This window comes from Oncorhynchus gorbuscha, linkage group LG21 (assembly GCF_021184085.1).
Source record: "Oncorhynchus gorbuscha isolate QuinsamMale2020 ecotype Even-year linkage group LG21, OgorEven_v1.0, whole genome shotgun sequence".
NCBI classification, from domain to species: Eukaryota; Metazoa; Chordata; class Actinopteri; order Salmoniformes; family Salmonidae; genus Oncorhynchus; species Oncorhynchus gorbuscha.
In genome coordinates this window covers 1889408-1915899 of record NC_060193.1, presented here as the reverse complement: position 1 = coordinate 1915899, position 26492 = coordinate 1889408, and the positions used below count along the sequence as shown (strand labels likewise).

Below are 26492 nucleotides of genomic sequence, written 5' to 3'. Positions count from 1 at the left end.
ACAGATACTACAGATACAGATACTACAGATACAGATACTACAGATACTACAGATACTACAGATACAGACACTACAGATACAGACACTACAGATACAGACACTACAGATACAGATACTACAGATACAGACACTACAGATACTACAGATACAGATACTACAGATACTACAGATACAGACACTACAGATACAGATACTACAGATACAGACACTACAGATACTACAGATACAGATACTACAGATACTACAGATACAGATACTACAGATACAGATACAGACACTACAGATACAGACACTACAGATACAGATACTACAGATACTACAGATACAGACACTACAGATACTACAGATACAGATACTACAGATACTACAGATACAGATACTACAGATACTACAGATACAGATACTACAGATACAGACACAGATACAGACACTACAGATACTACAGATACAGATACTACAGATACTACAGATACAGACACTACAGATACTACAGATACAGATACTACAGATACTACAGATACAGATACTACAGATACTACAGATACAGACACTACAGATACAGATACTACAGATACTACAGATACAGATACTACAGATACAGACACAGATACAGACACTACAGATACTACAGATACAGATACTACAGATACTACAGATACAGACACTACAGATACTACAGATACAGACACTACAGATACTACAGATACAGACACTACAGATACAGATACTACAGATACAGACACTACAGATACAGATACTACAGATACAGACACTACAGATACTACAGATACAGACACTACAGATACTACAGATACAGATACTACAGATACTACAGATACAGACACTACAGATACAGATACTACAGATACTACAGATACAGATACTACAGATACAGACACAGATACAGACACTACAGATACTACAGATACAGATACTACAGATACTACAGATACAGACACTACAGATACTACAGATACAGACACAGATACAGACACTACAGATACTACAGATACAGACACTACAGATACAGACACTACAGATACAGACACTACAGATACAGACACTACAGATACTACAGATACAGACACTACAGATACAGACACTACAGATACAGACACTACAGATACAGACACTACAGATACAGATACTACAGATACTACAGATACAGACACTACAGATACAGACACTACAGATACAGATACTACAGATACTACAGATACAGACACTACAGATACAGACACTACAGATACAGACACTACAGATACAGACACTACAGATACAGACACTACAGATACAGATACAGACACTACAGATACAGACACTACGGATACTACAGATACAGACACTACAGATACAGATACAGATACAGATACAGACACTACAGATACAGACACTACAGATACAGATACAGACACTACAGATACAGACACTACAGATACAGATACTACAGATACAGACACAGATACAGATACAGATACTACAGATACAGATACTACAGATACAGACACTACAGATACAGACACTACAGATACAGACACTACAGATACAGACACTACAGATACAGACACTACAGATACTACAGATACAGATACTACAGATACAGACACTACAGATAGAGATACTACAGATACAGATACAGACACTACAGATACAGACACTACAGACACAGATACAGATACAGACACTACAGATACAGATACAGACACTACAGATACAGACACTACAGATACAGACACTACAGATACTACAGATACAGATACTACAGATACAGATACTACAGATACAGATACTACAGATACAGATACAGACACTACAGATACAGACACTACAGATACAGACACTACAGATACAGACACTACAGATACAGACACTACAGATACAGACACTACAGATACAGACACTACAGATACAGACACTACAGATACAGACACAGACACTACAGATACAGACACTACAGATACAGACACTACAGATACAGACACTACAGATACAGACACTACAGATACAGACACTACAGATACAGACACTACAGATACTACAGATACAGACACTACAGATACAGACACTACAGATACAGACACTACAGATACAGACACTACAGATACAGATACTACAGATACAGACACTACAGATACAGACACTACAGATACAGACACTACAGATACAGACACTACAGATACAGACACTACAGATACAGATACTACAGATACAGACACTACAGATACAGACACTACAGATACAGACACTACAGATACAGACACTACAGATACAGACACTACAGATACAGACACTACAGATACAGATACTACAGATACAGACACTACAGATACAGATACTACAGATACAGATACTACAGATACAGATACAGATACTACAGATACAGACACTACAGATACAGACACTACAGATACAGACACAGATACAGACACAGCTACAGACACAGACACAGATACAGATACAGATACTACAGATACAGATACTACAGATACAGACACTACAGATACAGACACTACAGATACAGACACAGATACAGACACAGCTACAGACACAGACACAGCTACAGATACAGATACTACAGATACAGATACTACAGATACAGATACTACAGATACAGATACAGACACTACAGATACAGACACTACAGATACAGACACTACAGATACAGACACTACAGATACAGATACTACAGATACAGACACTACAGATACAGATACTACAGATACAGATACAGACACTACAGATACAGACACTACAGACACAGACACTACAGATACAGACACTACAGATACAGATACTACAGATACAGATACAGACACAGACACTACAGATACAGACACTACAGATACAGACACTACAGATACAGACACTACAGATACAGACACTACAGATACAGATACAGATACTACAGATACAGACACTACAGATACAGACACTACAGATACAGTACAGATACTACAGATACAGATACTACAGATACAGACACTACAGATACAGACACTACAGATACAGACACTACAGATACAGACACTACAGATACAGATACTACAGATACAGATACAGACACTACAGATACAGACACTACAGATACAGACACTACAGATACAGACACTACAGATACAGATACTACAGATACAGACACTACAGATACAGACACTACAGATACAGACACTACAGATACAGATACTACAGATACAGACACTACAGATACAGACACTACAGATACAGATACAGACACTACAGATACAGACACTACAGATACAGATACTACAGATACAGACACAGACACAGACACTACAGATACAGATACAGACACTACAGATACAGACACTACAGATACAGATACTACAGATACAGACACTACAGATACAGACACTACAGATACAGATACTACAGATACAGACACTACAGATACAGATACTACAGATACAGATACTACAGATACAGACACAGACACAGACACTACAGATACAGATACAGACACTACAGATACAGATACAGACACTACAGATACAGACACTACAGATACAGATACTACAGATACAGACACTACAGATACAGACACTACAGATACAGATACTACAGATACAGACACTACAGATACAGATACTACAGATACAGACACTACAGATACAGACACTACAGATACAGACACTACAGATACAGACACAGATACAGATACAGATACAGATACAGATACAGATACTACAGATACAGACACTACAGATACAGACACTACAGATACAGACACAGATACAGATACAGATACTACAGATACAGACACTACAGATACAGACACTACAGATACAGACACTACAGATACAGATACAGATACAGACACTACAGATACAGACACTACAGATACAGACACTACAGATACAGACACTACAGATACAGACACTACAGATACAGATACTACAGATACAGATACAGATACAGATACAGACACTACAGATACAGATACAGACACTACAGATACAGACACTACAGATACAGACACTACAGATACAGATACTACAGATACAGACACTACAGATACAGACACTACAGATACAGATACTACAGATACTACAGATACAGATACTACAGATACAGATACAGATACTACAGATACAGACACTACAGATACAGATACAGACACTACAGATACAGACACTACAGATACAGATACTACAGATACAGATACAGACACTACAGATACAGACACAGCTACAGATACAGATACTACAGATACAGATACAGACACTACAGATACAGACACTACAGATACAGACACTACAGATACAGATACAGACACTACAGATACAGATACAGACACTACAGATACAGACACTACAGATACAGACACTACAGATACAGATACTACAGATACAGATACTACAGATACAGACACTACAGATACAGACACTACAGATACAGATACAGACACTACAGATACAGACACTACAGATACAGACACTACAGATACAGACACTACAGATACAGACACTACAGATACAGACACTACAGATACAGACACTACAGATACAGATACTACAGATACAGATACTACAGATACAGACACAGATACAGATACAGACACTACAGATACAGACACAGATACAGATACAGACACTACAGCTACAGATACAGACACTACAGATACAGATACTACAGATACAGATACAGATACAGACACAGCTACAGATACTACAGGTACAGCTTCAGATACAGCTACAGAGATACAGATACAGACACTACAGATACAGACACAGATACAGACACAGCTACAGATACTACAGGTACAGCTTCAGATACAGCTACAGAGATACAGATACAGACACTACAGATACAGATACAGCTATACAGAGCAGGTAGATAACACCTGGGATATAGAAGACAATAGATAACACCTGGGATATAGAAGACAGTAGATAACACCTGGGATATAGAAGACAGTTACCATGGAGCAGGTAGATAACACCTGGGATATAGAAGACAATAGATAACACCTGGGATACAGAAGACAGTAGATAACACCTGGGATATAGAAGACAATAGATAACACCTGGGATATAGAAGACAATAGATAACACCTGGGATATAGAAGACAGTAGATAACACCTGGGATATAGAAGACAGTAGATAACACCTGGGATATAGAAGACAATAGATAACACCTGGGATATAGAAGACAATAGATAACACCTGGGATATAGAAGACAGTAGATAACACCTGGGATATAGAAGACAATAGATAACACCTGGGATATAGAAGACAGTAGATAACACCTGGGATATAGAAGACAATAGATAACACCTGGGATATAGAAGACAATAGATAACACCTGGGATATAGAAGACAATAGATAACACCTGGGATATAGAAGACAGTTACCATGGAGCAGGTAGATGACACCTGGGATATAGAAGACAGTTACCATGGAGCAGGTAGATAACACCTGGGATATAGAAGACAGTTACCATGGAGCAGGTAGATGACACCTGGGATATAGAAGACAGTTACCATGGAGCAGGTAGATAACACCTGGGATATAGAAGACAGTTACCATGGAGCAGGTAGATAACACCTGGGATATAGAAGACAGTTACCATGGAGCAGGTAGATAACACCTGGGATATAGAAGACAGTAGATAACACCTGGGATATAGAAGACAGTAGATAACACCTGGGATATAGAAGACAATAGATAACACCTGGGATATAGAAGACAGTTACCATGGAGCAGGTAGATGACACCTGGGATATAGAAGACAGTTACCATGGAGCAGGTAGATAACACCTGGGATATAGAAGACAATAGATAACACCTGGGATATAGAAGACAATAGATAACACCTGGGATATAGAAGACAATAGATAACACCTGGGATATAGAAGACAGTAGATAACACCTGGGATATAGAAGACAGTTACCATGGAGCAGGTAGATAACACCTGGGATATAGAAGACAATAGATAACACCTGGGATATAGAAGACAATAGATAACACCTGGGATATAGAAGACAATAGATAACACCTGGGATATAGAAGACAATAGATAACACCTGGGATATAGAAGACAGTAGATAACACCTGGGATATGGAAGACAATAGATAACACCTGGGATATAGAATACAGTTACCATGGAGCAGGTAGATAACACCTGGGAAAAAGAAGACCATGGAGCAGGTAGATAACACCTGGGAAACAGAAGACAGTAAGTACCCTTCCGACTGCTGGTTCACTACCTCCAGATTCCTCCACCAGTTTGCGCTAGCTAACCCTCTCTCAGTGTGTGTGTGTGTGTGTGTGTGTGTGTGTGTGTGTGTGTGTGTGAGTGTGAGAGAGAGAGAGAGAGAGAGAGAGAGAGAGAGAGAGAGAGAGAGAGAGAGAGAGAGAGAGAGAGAGAGAGAGAGAGAGAGAGAGAGAGAGAGAGAGAGAGTTACCTGTGTGCTCTAAGGCCTCTTGTAGTTCAGCCATGGAAGACATGATGAAGAAGGAGATATCTTTACGACGAAGCCACCTCACACACAGTCCTCCTCTCCCTTCATCGTTATTATCCTCTTCACCTGAGAGAGTCAGAGAGCAAGGGGTTAATATGATGCTATCCCATTCATAGTTTCAGAGTTCATTCCCGAGAGAAATCTTGCTGTTTTTAACTTAGTACTTTTCATCCAAAATTTCTGTGTCAACAATTATTATGTATTTTTTTAACCAGAAATTGTTATTTTCCAAAAGAAGAATGCTGTGCCTTGCTTCAGTTGTCCAAAAAGGGTTGGACTGAAAACATACAGGACAGTAGATCTCCAGGAAGAGGGTTGGACTGAAAACCTACAGGACAGTAGATCTCCAGGAAGAGGGTTGGACTGAAAACCTACAGGACAGTAGATCTCCAGGAAGAGGGTTGGACTGAAAACATACAGGACAGTAGATCTCCAGGAAGAGGGTTGGGCTGAAAACCTACAGGACAGTAGATCTCCAGGAAGAGGGTTGGACTGATACCCTACAGGACAGTAGATCTCCAGGAAGAGGGTTGGACTGAAAACCTACAGGACAGTAGATCTCCAGGAAGAGGGTTGGACCGAAAACCTACAGGACAGTAGATCTCCAGGAAGAGGGTTGGACTGAAAACCTACAGGACAGTAGATCTCCAGGAAGAGGGTTAGACTGATAACCTACAGGACAGTAGATCTCCAGGAAGAGGGTTGGACTGATAACCTACAGGACAGTAGATCTCCAGGAAGAGGGTTGGACTGAAAACCTACAGGACAGTAGATCTCCAGGAAGAGGGTTGGACTGAAAACCTACAGGACAGTAGATCTCCAGGAAGAGGGTTGGACTGAAAACCTACAGGACAGTAGATCTCCAGGAAGAGGGTTGGACTGAAAACCTACAGGACAGTAGATCTCCAGGAAGAGGGTTGGACTGAAAACCTACAGGACAGTAGATCTCCAGGAAGAGGGTTGGACTGATAACCTACAGGACAGTAGATCTCCAGGAAAAGGGTTGGACTGATAAACTACAGGACAGTAGATCTCCAGGAAGAGGGTTGGACTGATAACCTACAGGACAGTAGATCTCCAGGAAGAGGGTTGGGCTGAAAACCTACAGGACAGTAGATCTCCAGGAAGAGGGTTGGAATGCCTTTGTATATATCAACTCGTCAAAAACATTCACAAATATTTTCAGAATAATTATTTCACAGTGCAGTTGTGTCATTGCCCTGCTCACCTTTAGGTGGCGGTGTTGAGTCCTTCTCCCTCTCCTCCAGAGGAGGGACGACTGAAACACAAACTCCTATAGAGGGGTACCTCTGCCCACCCACCCTAAACACCAGTCTGCTCCCCCGTCCCAACACACACAACCTGTTCACAGCTATCACACACACCACACACCTTCTCCACCTCTTCACCCCTCCTCCCTTCCTCTCCTCATCCCCCTCTCCTCTTCCCTCCCCTAGAGCTTGTACAAGCGTTCTAACCTCCATCTCTAGGCCCTCTCGCTCCGCCAAGCGGCGTGCGAGGAGAGTTTTCTGTGTGCGGAGTGTGTGTGTGGCGTGTGTGAGGTGTGTGAGCGCCCCAGCCAGTAGGGTGCAGGCTGAGAGCAGGGTTGACCCCTGGAGGTCAGACTGGGTTAGGGTTTTCTGGAGCATGGCGAGGTCATTGGTCAGCTGGATGCGTTCTTTCTCTAGTGAGGATAGTCTCTGACGGGCCTCCTCAAGCTGAGCACCGAACATCTAGGGAGAGCGAGAGAGAGAGAGAGGAGGTGGAGGGAAAGAGAGAGATAGGGGGAGGGAGAGAGGTGGGGGAGGGAAGGAGAGAGAAAGGGAGGGTGAGAGAGGGGCGGGTGGGGGAGGGAAGGAGAGAGAGAGAACGAGAGAGAAAAAGAAAAACATTTACCACAGGATTGGTTGTGCTTTATGTGTGGATGTGTCTCTGTGTGTGTATGAGTAGCAGTGTAGCAGTGTGTTAGTTACCTGTATCTTCCCCTGTAGCAGTGTGTTAGTTACCTGTATCTTCCCTGTAACAGTGTAGCAGTGTGTTAATTACCTGTATCTTCCCTGTAACAGTGTAGCAGTGTGTTAGCTACCTGTATCTTCCCTGTAACAGTGTGTTAGTTACCTGTATCTTCCCTGTAACAGTGTGTTAGTTACCTGTATCTTCCCTGTAACAGTGTAGCAGTGTGTTAATTACCTGTATCTTCCCTGTAACAGTGTAGCAGTGTGTTAGTTACCTGTATCTTCCCTGTAACAGTGTAGCAGTGTGTTAGTTACCTGTATCTTCCCTGTAACAGTGTGTTAGTTACTTGTATCTTCCCTGTAACAGTGTGTTAGTTACCTGTATCTTCCCCTGTAACAGTGTGTTAGTTACCTGTATCTTCCCTGTAACAGTGTAGCAGTGTGTTAGTTACCTGTATCTTCCCTGTAACAGTGTGTTAGTTACCTGTATCTTCCCTGTAGCAGTGTGTTAGTTACCTGTATCTTCCCTGTAGCAGTGTGTTAGTTACCTGTATCTTCCCCTGTAACAGTGTGTTAGTTACCTGTATCTTCCCTGTAACAGTGTAGCAGTGTGTTAGTTACCTGTATCTTCCCTGTAACAGTGTGTTAGTTACCTGTATCTTCCCTGTAGCAGTGTGTTAGTTACCTGTATCTTCCCCTGTAACAGTGTGTTAGTTACCTGTATCTTCCCTGTAGCAGTGTGTTAGTTACCTGTATCTTCCCCTGTAACAGTGTGTTAGTTACCTGTATCTTCCCCTGTAACAGTGTGTTAGTTACCTGTATCTTCCCTGTAGCAGTGTGTTAGTTACCTGTATCTTCCCTGTAGCAGTGTGTTAGTTACCTGTATCTTCCCTGTAACAGTGTAGCAGTGTGTTAGTTACCTGTATCTTCCCTGTAACAGTATGTTAGTTACCTGTATCTTCCCTGTAACAGTGTAACAGTGTGTTAGTTACCTGTATCTTCCCTGTAACAGTGTAGCAGTGTGTTAGTTACCTGTATCTTCCCTGTAACAGTATGTTAGTTACCTGTATCTTCCCTGTAACAGTGTAACAGTGTGTTAGTTACCTGTATCTTCCCTGTAACAGTGTGTTAGTTACCTGTATCTTCCCTGTAACAGTGTGTTAGTTACCTGTATCTTCTCCTGTAACAGTGTGTTAGTTACCTGTATCTTCCCCTGTAACAATGTGTTAGTTACCTGTATCTTCCCTGTAACAGTGTAGCAGTGTGTTAGTTACCTGTATCTTCCCTGTAACAGTGTAACAGTGTGTTAGTTACCTGTATCTTCCCTGTAGCAGTGTGTTAGTTACCTGTATCTTCCCTGTAGCAGTGTGTTAGTTACCTGTATCTTCCCCTGTAACAGTGTGTTAGTTACCTGTATCTTCCCCTGTAACAGTGTGTTAGTTACCTGTATCTTCCCTGTAGCAGTGTGTTAGTTACCTGTATCTTCCCTGTAGCAGTGTGTTAGTTACCTGTATCTTCCCTGTAACAGTGTGTTAGTTACCTGTATCTTCCCTGTAACAGTGTGTTAGTTACCTGTATCTTCCCCTGTAACAGTGTGTTAGTTACCTGTATCTTCCCTGTAGCAGTGTGTTAGTTACCTGTATCTTCCCTGTAGCAGTGTGTTAGTTACCTGTATCTTCCCCTGTAACAGTGTGTTAGTTACCTGTATCTTCCCTGTAGCAGTGTGTTAGTTACCTGTATCTTCCCCTGTAACAGTGTGTTAGTTACCTGTATCTTCCCTGTAGCAGTGTGTTAGTTACCTGTATCTTCCCCTGTAACAGTGTGTTAGTTACCTGTATCTTCCCTGTAACAGTGTGTTAGTTACCTGTATCTTCCCCTGTAACAGTGTGTTAGTTACCTGTATCTTCCCTGTAGCAGTGTGTTAGTTACCTGTATCTTCCCCTGTAACAGTGTGTTAGTTACCTGTATCTTCCCTGTAGCAGTGTGTTAGTTACCTGTATCTTCCCTGTAGCAGTGTAACAGTGTGTTAGTTACCTGTATCTTCCCTGTAGCAGTGTAACAGTGTGTTAGTTACCTGTATCTTCCCTGTAGCAGTGTAACAGTGTGTTAGTTACCTGAATCTTCCCTGTAGCAGTGTAACAGTGTGTTAGTTACCTGTATCTTCCCTGTAGCAGTGTAACAGTGTGTTAGTTACCTGTATCTTCCCTGTAGCAGTGTGTTAGTTACCTGTATCTTCCCTGTAGCAGTGTAACAGTGTGTTAGTTACCTGTATCTTCCCTGTAACAGTGTGTTAGTTACCTGTATCTTCCCTGTAACAGTGTGTTAGTTACCTGTATCTTCCCTGTAGCAGTGTGTTAGTTACCTGTATCTTCCCTGTAACAGTGTGTTAGTTACCTGTATCTTCCCTGTAACAGTGTGTTAGTTACCTGTATCTTCCCTGTAACAGTGTAACAGTGTGTTAGTTACCTGTATCTTCCCTGTAACAGTGTAACAGTGTGTTAGTTACCTGTATCTTCCCCTGTAACAGTGTGTTAGTTACCTGTATCTTCCCTGTAGCAGTGTGTTAGTTACCTGTATCTTCCCCTGTAACAGTGTGTTAGTTACCTGTATCTTCCCTGTAGCAGTGTGTTAGTTACCTGTATCTTCCCCTGTAACAGTGTAACAGTGTGTGTGTGTTGTTGGTCCATCTCATGTCTCTGTGCTGTCCAGGTCTCTTCTCTCTGTTTCACTGTCTCCTCTATTCTCACTAACACCCCTTCCTGGCTCTGCTGCAGCTGAGATACACACACACTGTTACTCTCACACACAGCCTGCAGGTGGGACACCTAGAGAGAGAGAGAGAGAGAGAGAGAGAGAGAGAGAGAGAGAGAGAGAGAGAGAGAAAGGAGAGAGAAAGTAGAGAGAGAGCGTGAGAGAGAAAGGAGAGAGAGAGCGTGAGAGAGAAAGGAGAGAGAGAGCGTGAGAGAGAAAGGAGAGAGAGAGCGTGATATCTGTTTAACATTTGTAAGCTGTATTGTAAGAGAAACAAATAGTATCTCACTCGCTCACACACACACACACATCTCACACACACACCCTACCCTCTCGTTGGCGCGTGTAAGGTCAGAGGTGAGAGTGTCGACGTGTTCCGTTATGACATCACAGAGCTCCGCCCAGGAGAAACTACCCAGGATGCATTGCGGCTGGGAGACGAGGACGCAGCCCGCCAACAGACGCTGGAACAGACCGTGAAGGAACGACAACTTCTCCTGCAGAGACACAGAGACACTTGGGTGAGCCAAACAGTAACAGAGACACACAGACACTTGGGTGAGCCAAACAGTAACAGAGACACACAGACACTTGGGTGAGCCAGACAGTAACAGAGACACACAGACAGACACTTGGGTGAGCCAGACAGTAACAGAGACACACAGACAGACACTTGGGTGAGCCAGACAGTAACAGAGACACAGACACTTGGGTGAGCCAGACAGTAACAGAGACACACAGACACTTGGGTGAGCCAAACAGTAACAGAGACACACAGACAGACACTTGGGTGAGCCAAACCGTAACAGAGACACACACAGACACTTGGGTGAGCCAGACAGTAACAGAGACACACAGACACTTGGGTGAGCCAGACAGTAACAGAGACACACAGACACTTGGGTGAGCCAAACAGTAACAGAGACACACAGACAGACACTTGGGTGAGCCAGACAGTAACAGAGACACACAGACAGACACTTGGGTGAGCCAGACAGTAACAGAGACACAGACACTTGGGTGAGCCACACAGTAACAGACACACACAGACACTTGGGTGAGCCAGACAGTAACAGAGACACACACAGACAGACACTTGGGTGAGCCAAACAGTAACAGAGACACAGACACTTGGGTGAGCCAGACAGTAACAGACACACACAGACACTTGGGTGAGCCAGACAGTAACAGAGACACACAGACACTTGGGTGAGCCAGACAGTAACAGAGACACACACAGACACTTGGGTGAGCCAGACAGTAACAGAGACACACACACACAGACACTTGGGTGAGCCAGACAGTAACAGAGACACACACACACAGACACTTGGGTGAGCCAGACAGTAACAGAGACACACACACACAGACACTTGGGTGAGCCAGACAGTAACAGACACACAGACACTTGGGTGAGCCAGACAGTAACAGACACACAGACACTTGGGTGAGCCAAACAGTAACAGACACACACAGACACTTGGGTGAGCCAGACAGTAACAGACACACAGACACTTGGGTGAGCCAGACAGTAACAGACACACACAGACACTTGGGTGAGCCAGACAGTAACAGACACACAGACACTTGGGTCAGCCAAACAGTAACAGAGACACACACAGACACTTGGGTGAGCCAGACAGTAACAGAGACACACACAGACACTTGGGTCAGCCAGACAGTAACAGACACACACAGAGACACTTGGGTGAGCCAGACAGTAACAGAGACACACACAGACACTTGGGTGAGCCAAACAGTAACAGAGACACACAGACAGACACTTGGGTGAGCCAAACAGTAACAGAGACACACAGACACTTGGGTGAGCCAAACAGTAACAGAGACACACAGACACTTGGGTGAGCCAAACAGTAACAGAGACACACAGACACTTGGGTGAGCCAAACAGTAACAGAGACACAGACACTTGGGTGAGCCAAACAGTAACAGAGACACACACAGACACTTGGGTGAGCCACACAGTAACAGAGAGACACAGACAGACACTTGGGTGAGCCAAACAGTAACAGAGAGACACAGAGACACTTGGGTGAGCCAAACAGTAACAGAGAGACACACAGACACTTGGGTGAGCCGAACAGTAACAGAGAGACACAGACAGACACTTGGGTGAGCCAAACAGTAACAGAGACACACACAGACACTTGGGTGAGCCAAACAGTAACAGAGAGACACAGAGACACTTGGGTGAGCCAAACAGTAACAGAGACACAGACAGACACTTGGGTGAGCCAAACAGTAACAGAGACACACACACACAGACACTTGGGTCAGCCAAACAGTAACAGAGACACACAGACAGACACTTGGGTGAGCCAGACAGTAACAGAGACACACACAGACACTTGGGTGAGCCAAACAGTAACAGAGACACAGACACTTGGGTGAGCCAAACAGTAACAGACACACACACAGACACTTGGGTGAGCCACACAGTAACAGAGACACACAGACACTTGGGTGAGCCAAACAGTAACAGACACACACACAGACACTTGGGTGAGCCAAACAGTAACAGAGACACAGACACTTGGGTGAGCCAAACAGTAACAGAGACACACACAGACACTTGGGTGAGCCACACAGTAACAGAGAGACACAGACAGACACTTGGGTGAGCCAAACAGTAACAGAGACACACACAGACACTTGGGTGAGCCAAACAGTAACAGAGAGACACAGAGACACTTGGGTGAGCCAAACAGTAACAGAGACACAGACAGACACTTGGGTGAGCCAAACAGTAACAGAGACACACACACACAGACACTTGGGTCAGCCAAACAGTAACAGAGACACACAGACAGACACTTGGGTGAGCCAGACAGTAACAGAGACACACACAGACACTTGGGTGAGCCAAACAGTAACAGAGACACACACACACAGACACTTGGGTGAGCCAGACAGTAACAGAGACACACAGACAGACACTTGGGTGAGCCAGACAGTAACAGAGACACACAGACAGACACTTGGGTGAGCCAGACAGTAACAGAGACACACACAGACACTTGGGTGAGCCAGACAGTAACAGAGACACACACACACAGACACTTGGGTCAGCCAAACAGTAACAGAGACACACACAGACACTTGGGTGAGCCAGACAGTAACAGAGACACAGACACTTGGGTGAGCCAAACAGTAACAGACACACAGGTTAATTGAACCGCTTGCTGCTAACACAGTCTATAATGACGTTACATTAGGGTTATAATGGACCAGTGGGGTTAGTATGAACCCTGGTCAAACACCGGGAACAGGACGACCTGGAAGAGGACAGCTGATTGGCAACGGCACACAAAGACAGGCTACTAATGTCACACAACTCTGCAACAGTTTGGGATGTAAACAGGGCTTTATGAAACACAGTGACAGACCAGAACAACTGTCATGTTTACTAGAGGGATAAACAGGGCTTTATGAAACACAGTGACAGACCAGAACAACTGTCATGTTTACTAGAGGGATAAACAGGGCTTTATAAAACACAGTAACAGACCAACTGTCATGTTTACTAGAGGGATAAACAGGGCTTTATGAAACACAGTAACAGACCAACTGTCATGTTTACTAGAGGGATAAACAGGGCTTTATAAAACACAGTGACAGACCAACTGTCATGTTTACTAGAGGGATAAACAGGGCTTTATAAAACACAGTGACAGACCAACTGTCATGTTTACTAGAGGGATAAACAGGGCTTTATAAAACACAGTGACAGACCAACTGTCATGTTTACTAGAGGGATAAACAGGGCTTTATAAAACACAGTAACAGACCAACTGTCATGTTTACTAGAGGGATAAACAGGGCTTTATAAAACACAGTAACAGACCAACTGTCATGTTTACTAGAGGGATAAACAGGGCTTTATAAAACACAGTAACAGACCAACTGTCATGTTTACTAGAGGGATAAACAGGGCTTTATAAAACACAGTAACAGACCAACTGTCATGTTTACTAGAGGGATAAACAGGGCTTTATAAAACACAGTGACAGACCAACTGTCATGTTTACTAGAGGGATAAACAGGGCTTTATAAAACACAGTGACAGACCAACTGTCATGACGGGGTGGAAGAATGAATAGGAAGAATCAGAGACTTGAACTCCAAACTGTTTACCTGAGAATCTTTCTGATTGAGTTGTCTGATCCGCTGAACCTCTGCCTGCAACTCCACGGTCCTCTCTCTCTCCTTCTCCCTCTCTCCTTCCCTCTGCTTCTCCCTCGTTTTCTCCCTCTCTCCTTCTCTCTGCTTCTCCCTTTCTCTCTCCCTCTCCCAGTGTTGCTGGGACGTCTGTAGGTCGGTCTGTAGTCGGTTGGTCTGGAGCGTCTTTTCAGAACACAGGGATCTCAGACGCTGTAACTCTACGTTACAGTCAGACAGCGCTGCACGGAGCTCCTACACGAGAGAGAGAGGAGAGAGGGAGAGACAGAGAGACAGAGACAGAGAGAGAGGAGAGAGGGAGAGAGAGAGACAGAGACAGAGAGAGAGAAAGAGAGCGAGAGAGAGAGAGAGAGAGAGAGAGAGAGAGAGAGAGAGAGAGAGAGACAGAGAGAGAGAGAGACAGAGAGAGAGAGGAGACAGACAGAGAGAGAGAGAAAAAAAAAAGAGCTATGTTAGCCAGCAACCAGTGGTGGACCTTTGTGTCCTCATAGTCAGGGCCCTGCCAGTAACCAGTGGTGGACCTCTGTGTCCTCATAGGGCCCTGCCAGTAACCAGTGGTGGACCTTTGTGTCCTCATAGTCAGGGCCCTGCCAGTAACCAGTGGTGGACCTCTGTGTCCTCATAGGGCCCTGCCAGTAACCAGTGGTGGACCTCTGTGTTCTCATAGGGCCCTGCCAGTAACCAGTGGTGGACCTCTGTGTCCTCATAGTCAGGGCCCTGCCAGTAACCAGTGGTGGACCTCTGTGTCCTCATAGTCAGGGCCTGTAGCTCAGTTGGTAGAGCATGGCGCTTGTAACGCCAGGGTAGTGGGTTCGATCCCCGGGACCACCCATACGTAGAATGTATGCACACATGACTGTAAGTCGCTTTGGATAAAAGCGTCTGCTAAATGGCATATATTAACCAGTGGTGGACCTCTGTGTCCTCATAGGGCCCTGCCAGTAACCAGTGGTGGACCTCTGTGTCCTCATAAGGCCCTGCCAGTAACCAGTGGTGGACCTCTGTGTTCTCATAGGGCCCTGCCAGTAACCAGTGGTGGACCTCTGTGTCCTCATAGTCAGGGCACTGCCAGTAACCAGTGGTGGACCTCTGTGTCCTCATAGGGCCCTGCCAGTAACCAGTGGTGGACCTCTGTGTTCTCATAGGGCCCTGCCAGTAACCAGTGGTGGACCTCTGTGTTCTCATAGGGCCCTGCCAGTAACCAGTGGTGGACCTCTGTGTTCTCATAGGGCCCTGCCAGTAACCAGTGGTGGACCTCTGTGTCCTCATAGGGCCCTGCCAGTAACCAGTGGTGGACCTCTGTGTCCTCATAGGGCCCTGCCAGTAACCAGTGGTGGACCTCTGTGTTCTCATAGGGCCCTGCCAGTAACCAGTGGTGGACCTCTGTGTTCTCATAGTCAGGGCCCTGCCAGTAACCAGTGGTGGACCTCTGTGTTCTCATAGGGCCCTGCCAGTAACCAGTGGTAGACCTCTGTGTTCTCATAGTCAGGGCCCTGCCAGTACCCAGTGGTGGACATCTGTGTCCTCATAGGGCCCTGCCAGTAACCAGTGGTGGACCTCTGTGTCCTCATAGTCAGGGCCCTGCCAGTAACCAGTGGTGGACCTCTGTGTTCTCATAGGGCCCTGTCAGTAACCAGTGGTAGACCTATGTGTCCTCATAGTCAGGGCCCTGCCAGTAACCAGTGGTGGACCTCTGTGTTCTCATAGGGCCCTGCCAGTAACCAGTGGTGTACCTCTGTGTCCTCATAGGGCCCTGCCAGTAACCAGTGGTGGACCTCTGTGTCCTCATAAGGCCCTGCCAGTAACCAGTGGTGGACCTCTGTGTTCTCATAGGGTCCTTACGGGCAGAGGTCCACCACTGCCAGTGTCTCTGTGTCAGTCTGGTACCCTGAGCCCTAGGACAGTGCCCCAGGACTACCTGACATGATGACTCCTTGCTGTCCCCAGTCCACCTGACCATGCTGCTGCTCCAGTTTCAACTGTTCTGCCTTATTCGACCATGCTGGTCATTTATGAACATTTGAACATCTTGGCCATGTTCTGTTATAATCTCCACCAGGCACAGCCAGAAGAGGACTGGCCACCCCACATAGCCTGGTTCCTCTCTAGGTTTATAATCTCCACCAGGCACAGCCAGAAGAGGACTGGCCACCCCACATAGACTGGTTCCTCTCTAGGTTTCTTCCTCGGTTTTGGCCTTTCTAGGGAGTTTTTCCTAGCCACCGTGCTTCTACACCTGCATTGCTTGCTGTTTGGGGTTTTAGGCTGGTTTTCTGTACAGCACTTTGAGATATCAGTTGATGTACGAATGGCTATATAAATCAATTTGATTTGATAATCTGAGCTGGTGGAGAGCATCAATATGACAGTCTGGTAATCTGAGCTGGTGGAGAGCACCAATATGACAGTCTGGTAATCTGAGCTGGTGGAGAGCATCAATATGACAGTCTGGTAATCTGAGCTGGTGGAGAGCATCAATATGACAGTCTGGTAATCTGAGCTGGTGGAGAGCATCACTATGACAGTCTGGTAATCTGAGCTGGTGGAGAGCATCACTATGACAGTCTGGTAATCTGAGTTGGTGGAGAGCATCAATATGACAGTCTGGTAATCTGAGCTGGTGGAGAGCATCACTATGACAGTCTGGTAATCTGAGCTGGTGGAGAGCATCAATATGACAGTCTGGTAATCTGAGCTGGTGGAGAGCATCACTATGACAGTCTGGTAATCTGAGCTGGTGGAGAGCATCAATATGACAGTCTGGTAATCTGAGCTGGTGGAGAGCATCACTATGACAGTCTGGTAATCTGAGCTGGTGGAGAGCATCAATATGACAGTCTGGTAATCTGAGCTGGTGGAGAGCATCACTATGACAGTCTGGTAATCTGAGCTGGTGGAGAGCATCACTATGACAGTCTGGTAATCTGAGCTGGTGGAGAGCATCAATATGACAGTCTGGTAATCTGAGCTGGTGGAGAGCATCACTATGACAGTCTGGTAATCTGAGCTGGTGGAGAGCATCAATATGACAGTCTGGTAATCTGAGCTGGTGGAGAGCATCAATATGACAGTCTGGTAATCTGAGCTGGTGGAGAGCATCAATATGACAGTCTGGTAATCTGAGCTGGTGGAGAGCATCAATATGACAGTCTGGTAATCTGAGCTGGTGGAGAGCATCAATATGACAGTCTGGTAATCTGAGCTGGTGGAGAGCATCACTATGACAGTCTGGTAATCTGAGCTGGTGGAGAGCATCAATATGACAGTCTGGTAATCTGAGCTGGTGGAGAGCATCACTATGACAGTCTGGTAATCTGAGCTGGTGGAGAGCATCACTATGACAGTCTGGTAATCTGAGCTGGTGGAGAGCATCACTATGACAGTCTGGTAATCTGAGCTGGTGGAGAGCATCAATATGACAGTCTGGTAATCTGAGCTGGTGGAGAGCATCACTATGACAGTCTGGTAATCTGAGCTGGTGGAGAGCATCACTATGACAGTCTGGTAATCTGAGCTGGTGGAGAGGATCAATATGACAGTATGATAATCTGTACGGGATTATAATGGAAACAAAGAAAAGAAAGAAGAAGAAGAAAGATTTCCATCACCCTACCGCCTCTACACTCTAACCACTAGGCTACCCTGCCGCCTCTACACTCTAACCACTAGGCTATCCTGCCGCCTCTACACTCTAACCACTAGGCTACCCTGCCACCTCTACACTCTAACCACTAGGCTACCCTGCCACCCCTACACTCTAACCACTAGGCTACCCTGCCTCCCCTACACTCTAACCACTTGGCTACCTGCCTCCTCTACACTCTAACCACTAGGCTACCCTGCCTCCCCTACACTCTAACCACTAGGCTACCTGCCTCCCCTACACTCTAACCACTAGGCTACCTGCCACCCCTACACTCTAACCACTAGGCTACCTGCCGCCTCTACACTCTAACCACTAGGCTACCTGCCGCCTCTACACTCTAACCACTAGGCTACCCTGCCACCCCTACACTCTAACCACTAGGCTACCATACCCACCCTACACTCTAACCACTAGGCTACCATACCACCTCTACACTCTAACCACTAGGCTACCCTGCCACCCCTACACTCTAACCACTAGGCTACCATACCCACCCTACACTCTAACCACTAGGCTACCATACCACCTCTACACTCTAACCACTAGGCTACCCTGCTGCCTCTACACTCTAACCACTAGGCTACCCTGCCGCCTCTACACTCTAACCACTAGGCTATCCTGCCGCCTCTACACTCTAACCACTAGGCTACCCTGCCACCTCTACACTCTAACCACTAGGCTACCCTGCCACCCCTACACTCTAACCACTAGGCTACCCTGCCTCCCCTACACTCTAACCACTTGGCTACCTGCCTCCTCTACACTCTAACCACTAGGCTACCCTGCCTCCCCTACACTCTAACCACTAGGCTACCTGCCTCCCCTACACTCTAACCACTAGGCTACCTGCCACCCCTACACTCTAACCACTAGGCTACCTGCCGCCTCTACACTCTAACCACTAGGCTACCTGCCGCCTCTACACTCTAACCACTAGGCTACCCTGCCACCCCTACACTCTAACCACTAGGCTACCATACCCACCCTACACTCTAACCACTAGGCTACCATACCACCTCTACACTCTAACCACTAGGCTACCCTGCCACCTCTACACTCTAACCACTAGGCTACCCTGCCCCCTCTACACTCTAACCACTAGGCTACCCTGCCACCTCTACACTCTAACCACTAGGCTACCCTGCCGCCTCTACACTCTAACCACTAGGCTACCCTGCCGCCCCTACACTCTAACCACTAGGCTACCCTGCCACCTCTACACTCTAACCACTAGGCTACCCTGCCGCCTCTACACTCTAACCACTAGGCTACCCTGCCCCCTCTACACTCTAACCACTAGGCTACCCTGCCGCCTCTACACTCTAACCACTAGGCTACCCTGCCACCTCTACACTCTAACCACTAGGCTACCCTGCCCCTCTACACTCTAACCACTAGGCTACCCTGCCGCCTCTACACTCTAACCACTAGGCTACCCTGCCGCCTCTACACTCTAACCACTAGGCTACCCTGCCGCCTCTACACTCTAACCACTAGGCTACCCTGCCGCCTCTACACTCTAACCACTAGGCTACCCTGCCGCCTCTACACTCTAACCACTAGGCTACCCTGCCGCCTCTACACTCTAACCACTAGGCTACCCTGCCGCCTCTACACTCTAACCACTAGGCTACCCTGCCGCCTCTACACTCTAACCACTAGGCTACCCTGCCGCCTCTACACTCTAACCACTAGGCTACCCTGCAGCCTCTACACTCTAACCACTAGGCTACCATACCACCTCTACACTCTAACCACTAGGCTACCCTGCCGCCTCTACACTCTAACCACTAGGCTACCCTGCCGCCTCTACACTCTAACCACTAGGCTACCCTGCAGCCTCTACACTCTAACCACTAGGCTACCATACCACCTCTACACTCTAACCACTAGGCTACCCTGCCACCTCTACACTCTAACCACTAGGCTACCATACCACCTCTACACTCTAACCACTAGGCTACCCTGCCGCCCCTACACTCTAACCACTAGGCTACCCTGCCGCCCCTACACTCTAACCACTAGGCCACCCTACAGTACTACTCACCTCTACACTCTAACCACTAGGCTACCTGCCACCTCTACACTCTAACCACTAGGCTACCATACCACCTCTACACTCTAACCACTAGGCTACCCTGCCGCCCCTACACTCTAACCACTACACCCTAACCAATACAGTCAGCGACGACAGCTTTAGTACTACAGTACTACTCACCTCTACACTCTAACCACTACACCCTAACCAATACAGTCAGCGACGACAGCTTTAGTACTACAGTACTACTCACCTCTACACCCTAACCAATACAGTCAGCGACGACAGCTTTAGTACTACAGTACTACTCACCTCTAAGTGACTCTTCTGTTCTGACATCAGTCGCTGGTTGGACTGAACCTCCTGGACCAGCCTCTCTGACTGTTTCTGCTGATCCAGGACCTGTTAATAACATGACATGACAACACTGAACCTCCTGGACCAGCCTCTCTGACTGTTTCTGCTGATCCAGGACCTGTTGATGGTCCAGGGTGGTCTGGTATGTAGTCAGGGTTAGGAGGGTTACCTCTGTAGTAGTCTGGTCCAGGGTGGTCTGGTATGTAGTCAGGGTTAGGAGGGTTACCTCTGTAGTAGTCTGGTCCAGGGTGGTCTGGTATGTAGTCAGGGTTAGGAGGGTTACCTCTGTAGTAGTCTGGTCCAGGGTGGTCTGGTATGTAGTCAGGGTTAGGAGGGTTACCTCTGTAGTAGTCTGGTCCAGGGTGGTCTGGTATGTAGTCAGGGTTAGGAGGGTTACCTCTGTAGTAGTCTGGTCCAGGGTGGTCTGGTATGTAGTCAGGGTTAGGAGGGTTACCTCTGTAGTAGTCTGGTCCAGGGTGGTCTGGTATGTAGTCAGGGTTAGGAGGGTTACCTCTGTAGTAGTCTGGTCCAGGGTGGTCTGGTATGTAGTCAGGGTTACCTCTGTAGTAGTCTGGTCCAGGGTGGTCTGGTATGTAGTCAGGGTTACCTCTGTAGTAGTCTGGTCCAGGGTGGTCTGGTATGTAGTCAGGGTTACCTCTGTAGTAGTCTGGTCCAGGGTGGTCTGGTATGTTGTCAGGGTTACCTCTGTAGTAGTCTGGTCCAGGGTGGTCTGGTATGTAGTCAGGGTTAGGAGGGTTACCTCTGTAGTAGTCTGGTCCAGGGTGGTCTGGTATGTAGTCAGGGTTAGGAGGGTTACCTCTGTAGTAGTCTGGTCCAGGGTGGTCTGGTATGTAGTCAGGGTTAGGAGGGTTACCTCTGTAGTAGTCTGGTCCAGGGTGGTCTGGTATGTAGTCAGGGTTAGGAGGGTTACCTCTGTAGTAGTCTGGTCCAGGGTGGTCTGGTATGTAGTCAGGGTTAGGAGGGTTACCTCTGTAGTAGTCTGGTCCAGGGTGGTCTGGTATGTAGTCAGGGTTACCTCTGTAGTAGTCTGGTCCAGGGTGGTCTGGTATGTAGTCAGGGTTACCTCTGTAGTAGTCTGGTCCAGGGTGGTCTGGTATGTTGTCAGGGTTACCTCTGTAGTAGTCTGGTCCAGGGTGGTCTGGTATGTAGTCAGGGTTAGGAGGGTTACCTCTGTAGTAGTCTGGTCCAGGGTGGTCTGGTATGTAGTCAGGGTTAGGAGGGTTACCTCTGTAGTAGTCTGGTCCAGGGTGGTCTGGTATGTTGTCAGGGTTACCTCTGTAGTAGTCTGGTCCAGGGTGGTCTGGTATGTAGTCAGGGTTAGGAGGGTTACCTCTGTAGTAGTCTGGTCCAGGGTGGTCTGGTATGTAGTCAGGGTTAGGAGGGTTACCTCTGTAGTAGTCTGGTCCAGGGTGGTCTGGTATGTAGTCAGGGTTAGGAGGGTTACCTCTGTAGTAGTCTGGTCCAGGGTGGTCTGGTATGTAGTCAGGGTTAGGAGGGTTACCTCTGTAGTAGTCTGGTCCAGGGTGGTCTGGTATGTAGTCAGGGTTAGGAGGGTTACCTCTGTAGTAGTCTGGTCCAGGGTGGTCTGGTATGTAGTCAGGGTTAGGAGGGTTACCTCTGTAGTAGTCTGGTCCAGGGTGGTCTGGTATGTAGTCAGGGTTACCTCTGTAGTAGTCTGGTCCAGGGTGGTCTGGTATGTAGTCAGGGTTGTCCCCAGCATGTTCATGATAGTAGAGGGGCTGTGCTTTCTTCCCTCTCCAACAGGCTCTTCTTCATACAGGAGAGAAAGGACATCGTTTTATACCGCAAAGAGCTAAATATCAGAAACCAAATTAGAATCTCAGTGTGATTTCATGAGGGTTATGGTCAGTACAGTGAGGGTTGTGGTCAGTACAGTGAGGGTTATGGTCAGTACAGTGAGGGTTATGGTCAGTACAGTGAGGGTTATGGTCAGTACAGTGAGGGTTATGGTTATGGTCAGTACAGTGAGGGTTATGGTCAGTACAGTGAGGGTTGTGGTCAGTACAGTGAGGGTTATGGTCAGTTCAGTGAGGGTTATGGTCAGTACAGTGAGGGTTGTGGTCAGTACAGTGAGGGTTATGGTTATGGTCAGTACAGTGAGGGTTATGGTCAGTACAGTGAGGGTTATGGTCAGTACAGTGAGGGTTATGGTCAGTACAGTGAGGGTTATGGTCAGTACAGTGAGGGTTATGGTCAGTACAGTGAGGGTTGTGGTCAGTACAGTGAGGGTTGTGGTCAGTACAGTGAGGGTTGTGGTCAGTACAGTGAGGGTTGTGGTCAGTACAGTGAGGGTTGTGGTCAGTACAGTGAGGGTTGTGGTCAGTACAGTGAGGGTTATGGTCAGTACAGTGAGGGTTATGGTCAGTACAGTGAGGGTTATGGTCAGTACAGTGAGGGTTGTGGTCAGTACAGTGAGGGTTATGGTCAGTACAGTGAGGGTTGTAGTCAGTACAGTGAGGGTTGTGGTCAGTACAGTGAGGGTTATGGTCAGTGAGGGTTATGGTCAGTACAGTGAGGGTTGTGGTCAGTACAGTGAGGGTTATGGTCAGTACAGTGAGGGTTATGGTCAGTACAGTGAGGGTTATGGTCAGTACAGTGAGGGTTGTGGTCAGTACAGTGAGGGTTTGTTATGGTCAGTACAGTGAGGGTTATGGTCAGTACAGTGAGGGTTATGGTCAGTACAGTGAGGGTTATGGTCAGTACAGTGAGGGTTGTGGTCAGTACAGTGAGGGTTATGGTCAGTACAGTGAGGGTTGTGGTCAGTACAGTGAGGGTTGTGGTCAGTACAGTGAGGGTTATGGTCAGTACAGTGAGGGTTATGGTCAGTACAGTGAGGGTTATGGTCAGTACAGTGAGGGTTATGGTCAGTACAGTGAGGGTTATGGTTGTGGTCAGTACAGTGAGGGTTGTGGTCAGTACAGTGAGGGTTATGGTCAGTACAGTGAGGGTTGTGGTCAGTACAGTGAGGGTTGTGGTCAGTACAGTGAGGGTTATGGTTATGATCAGTACAGTGAGGGTTATGGTCGGTACAGTGAGGGTTATGGTTATGATCAGTACAGTGAGGGTTATGGTTATGGTCAGTACAGTGAGGGTTATGGTCAGTACAGTGAGGGTTATGGTCAGTACAGTGAGGGTTATGGTCAGTACAGTGAGGGTTATGGTCAGTACAGTGAGGGTGATGGTCAGTACAGTGAGGGTGATGGTCAGTACAGTGAGGGTTATGGTCAGTACAGTGAGGGTTATGGTCAGTTCAGTGAGGGTTATGGTCAGTACAGTGAGGGTTGTGGTCAGTACAGTGAGGGTTATGGTTATGATCAGTACAGTGAGGGTTATGGTCAGTACAGTGAGGGTTATGGTCAGTACAGTGAGGGTTATGGTCAGTACAGTGAGGGTTATGGTCAGTACAGTGAGGGTTATGGTCGGTACAGTGAGGGTTATGGTTATGGTCAGTACAGTGAGGGTTATGGTCAGTACAGTGAGGGTTATGGTTATGGTCAGTACAGTGAGGGTTATGGTCAGTACAGTGAGGGTTATGGTCAGTACAGTGAGGGTTATGGTTATGGTCAGTACAGTGAGGGTTATGGTCAGTACAGTGAGGGTTGTGGTCAGTACAGTGAGGGTTATGGTCAGTACAGTGAGGGTTATGGTCAGTACAGTGAGGGTTATGGTCAGTACAGTGAGGGTTGTGGTCAGTACAGTGAGGGTTATGGTCAGTACAGTGAGGGTTATGGTTATGGTCAGTACAGTGAGGGTTATGGTTATGGTCAGTACAGTGAGGGTTATGGTCAGTACAGTGAGGGTTGTGGTCAGTACAGTGAGGGTTATGGTCAGTACAGTGAGGGTTATGGTTATGGTCAGTACAGTGAGGGTTGTGGTCAGTACAGTGAGGGTTATGGTCAGTACAGTGAGGGTTGTGGTCAGTACAGTGAGGGTTATGGTTATGGTCAGTACAGTGAGGGTTATGGTTATGGTCAGTACAGTGAGGGTTATGGTCAGTACAGTGAGGGTTATGGTTATGGTCAGTACAGTGAGGGTTATGGTCAGTACAGTGAGGGTTATGGTTATGGTCAGTACAGTGAGGGTTATGGTCAGTACAGTGAGGGTTGTGGTCAGTACAGTGAGGGTTGTGGTCAGTACAGTGAGGGTTATGGTTATGGTCAGTACAGTGAGGGTTGTAGTCAGTACAGTGAGGGTTATGGTCAGTACAGTGAGGGTTATGGTTATGGTCAGTACAGTGAGGGTTATGGTTATGGTCAGTACAGTGAGGGTTATGGTCAGTACAGTGAGGGTGATGGTCAGTACAGTGAGGGTTATGGTTATGGTCAGTACAGTGAGGGTTGTGGTCAGTACAGTGAGGGTTATGGTCAGTACAGTGAGGGTTGTGGTCAGTACAGTGAGGGTTGTGGTCAGTACAGTGAGGGTTATGGTTATGGTAGTACAGTGAGGGTTATGGTCAGTACAGTGAGGGTTATGGTCAGTACAGTGAGGGTTATGGTCAGTACAGTGAGGGTTATGGTCAGTACAGTGAGGGTTGTGGTCAGTACAGTGAGGGTTATGGTCAGTACAGTGAGGGTTATGGTTATGGTCAGTACAGTGAGGGTTATGGTCAGTACAGTGAGGGTTATGGTCAGTACAGTGAGGGTTATGGTCAGTACAGTGAGGGTTATGGTCGGTCTGTGAGGGTTATGGTCAGTACAGTGAGGGTTATGGTTATGGTCCGGTCTGTGAGGGTTATGGTCAGTACAGTGAGGGTTATGGTTATGGTCAGTACAGTGAGGGTTATGGTCAGTACAGTGAGGGTTATGGTCAGTACAGTGAGGGTTGTGGTCAGTACAGTGAGGGTTATGATCAGTACAGTGAGGGTGATGGTCAGTACAGTGAGGGTTATGGTCAGTACAGTGAGGGTTATGGTTATGATCAGTACAGTGAGGGTTATGATCAGTACAGTGAGGGTGATGGTCAGTACAGTGAGGGTTATGGTCAGTACAGTGAGGGTTATGATCAGTACAGTGAGGGT

General features: G+C 46.6%; 1 protein-coding gene across 1 annotated transcript in view; it reads right to left on the bottom strand.

The window, feature by feature from the left end:
• LOC124008828 (coiled-coil domain-containing protein 171-like) overlaps positions 1-26492 on the bottom strand; it is a 79784-nt gene that overhangs the window by 41763 nt on the left and 11529 nt on the right. Inside the window, exons 8-14 of the mRNA XM_046320398.1 lie at positions 23118-23224; positions 21389-21478; positions 15348-15626; positions 11522-11689; positions 11078-11266; positions 7715-8219; positions 6430-6552 (exon numbers count right to left, since the gene is read on the bottom strand). Of these exons, the coding sequence (XP_046176354.1) occupies positions 6430-6552; positions 7715-8219; positions 11078-11266; positions 11522-11689; positions 15348-15626; positions 21389-21478; positions 23118-23224 (1461 nt within the window). The remainder of the gene's footprint in view (positions 1-6429; positions 6553-7714; positions 8220-11077; positions 11267-11521; positions 11690-15347; positions 15627-21388; positions 21479-23117; positions 23225-26492) is intronic.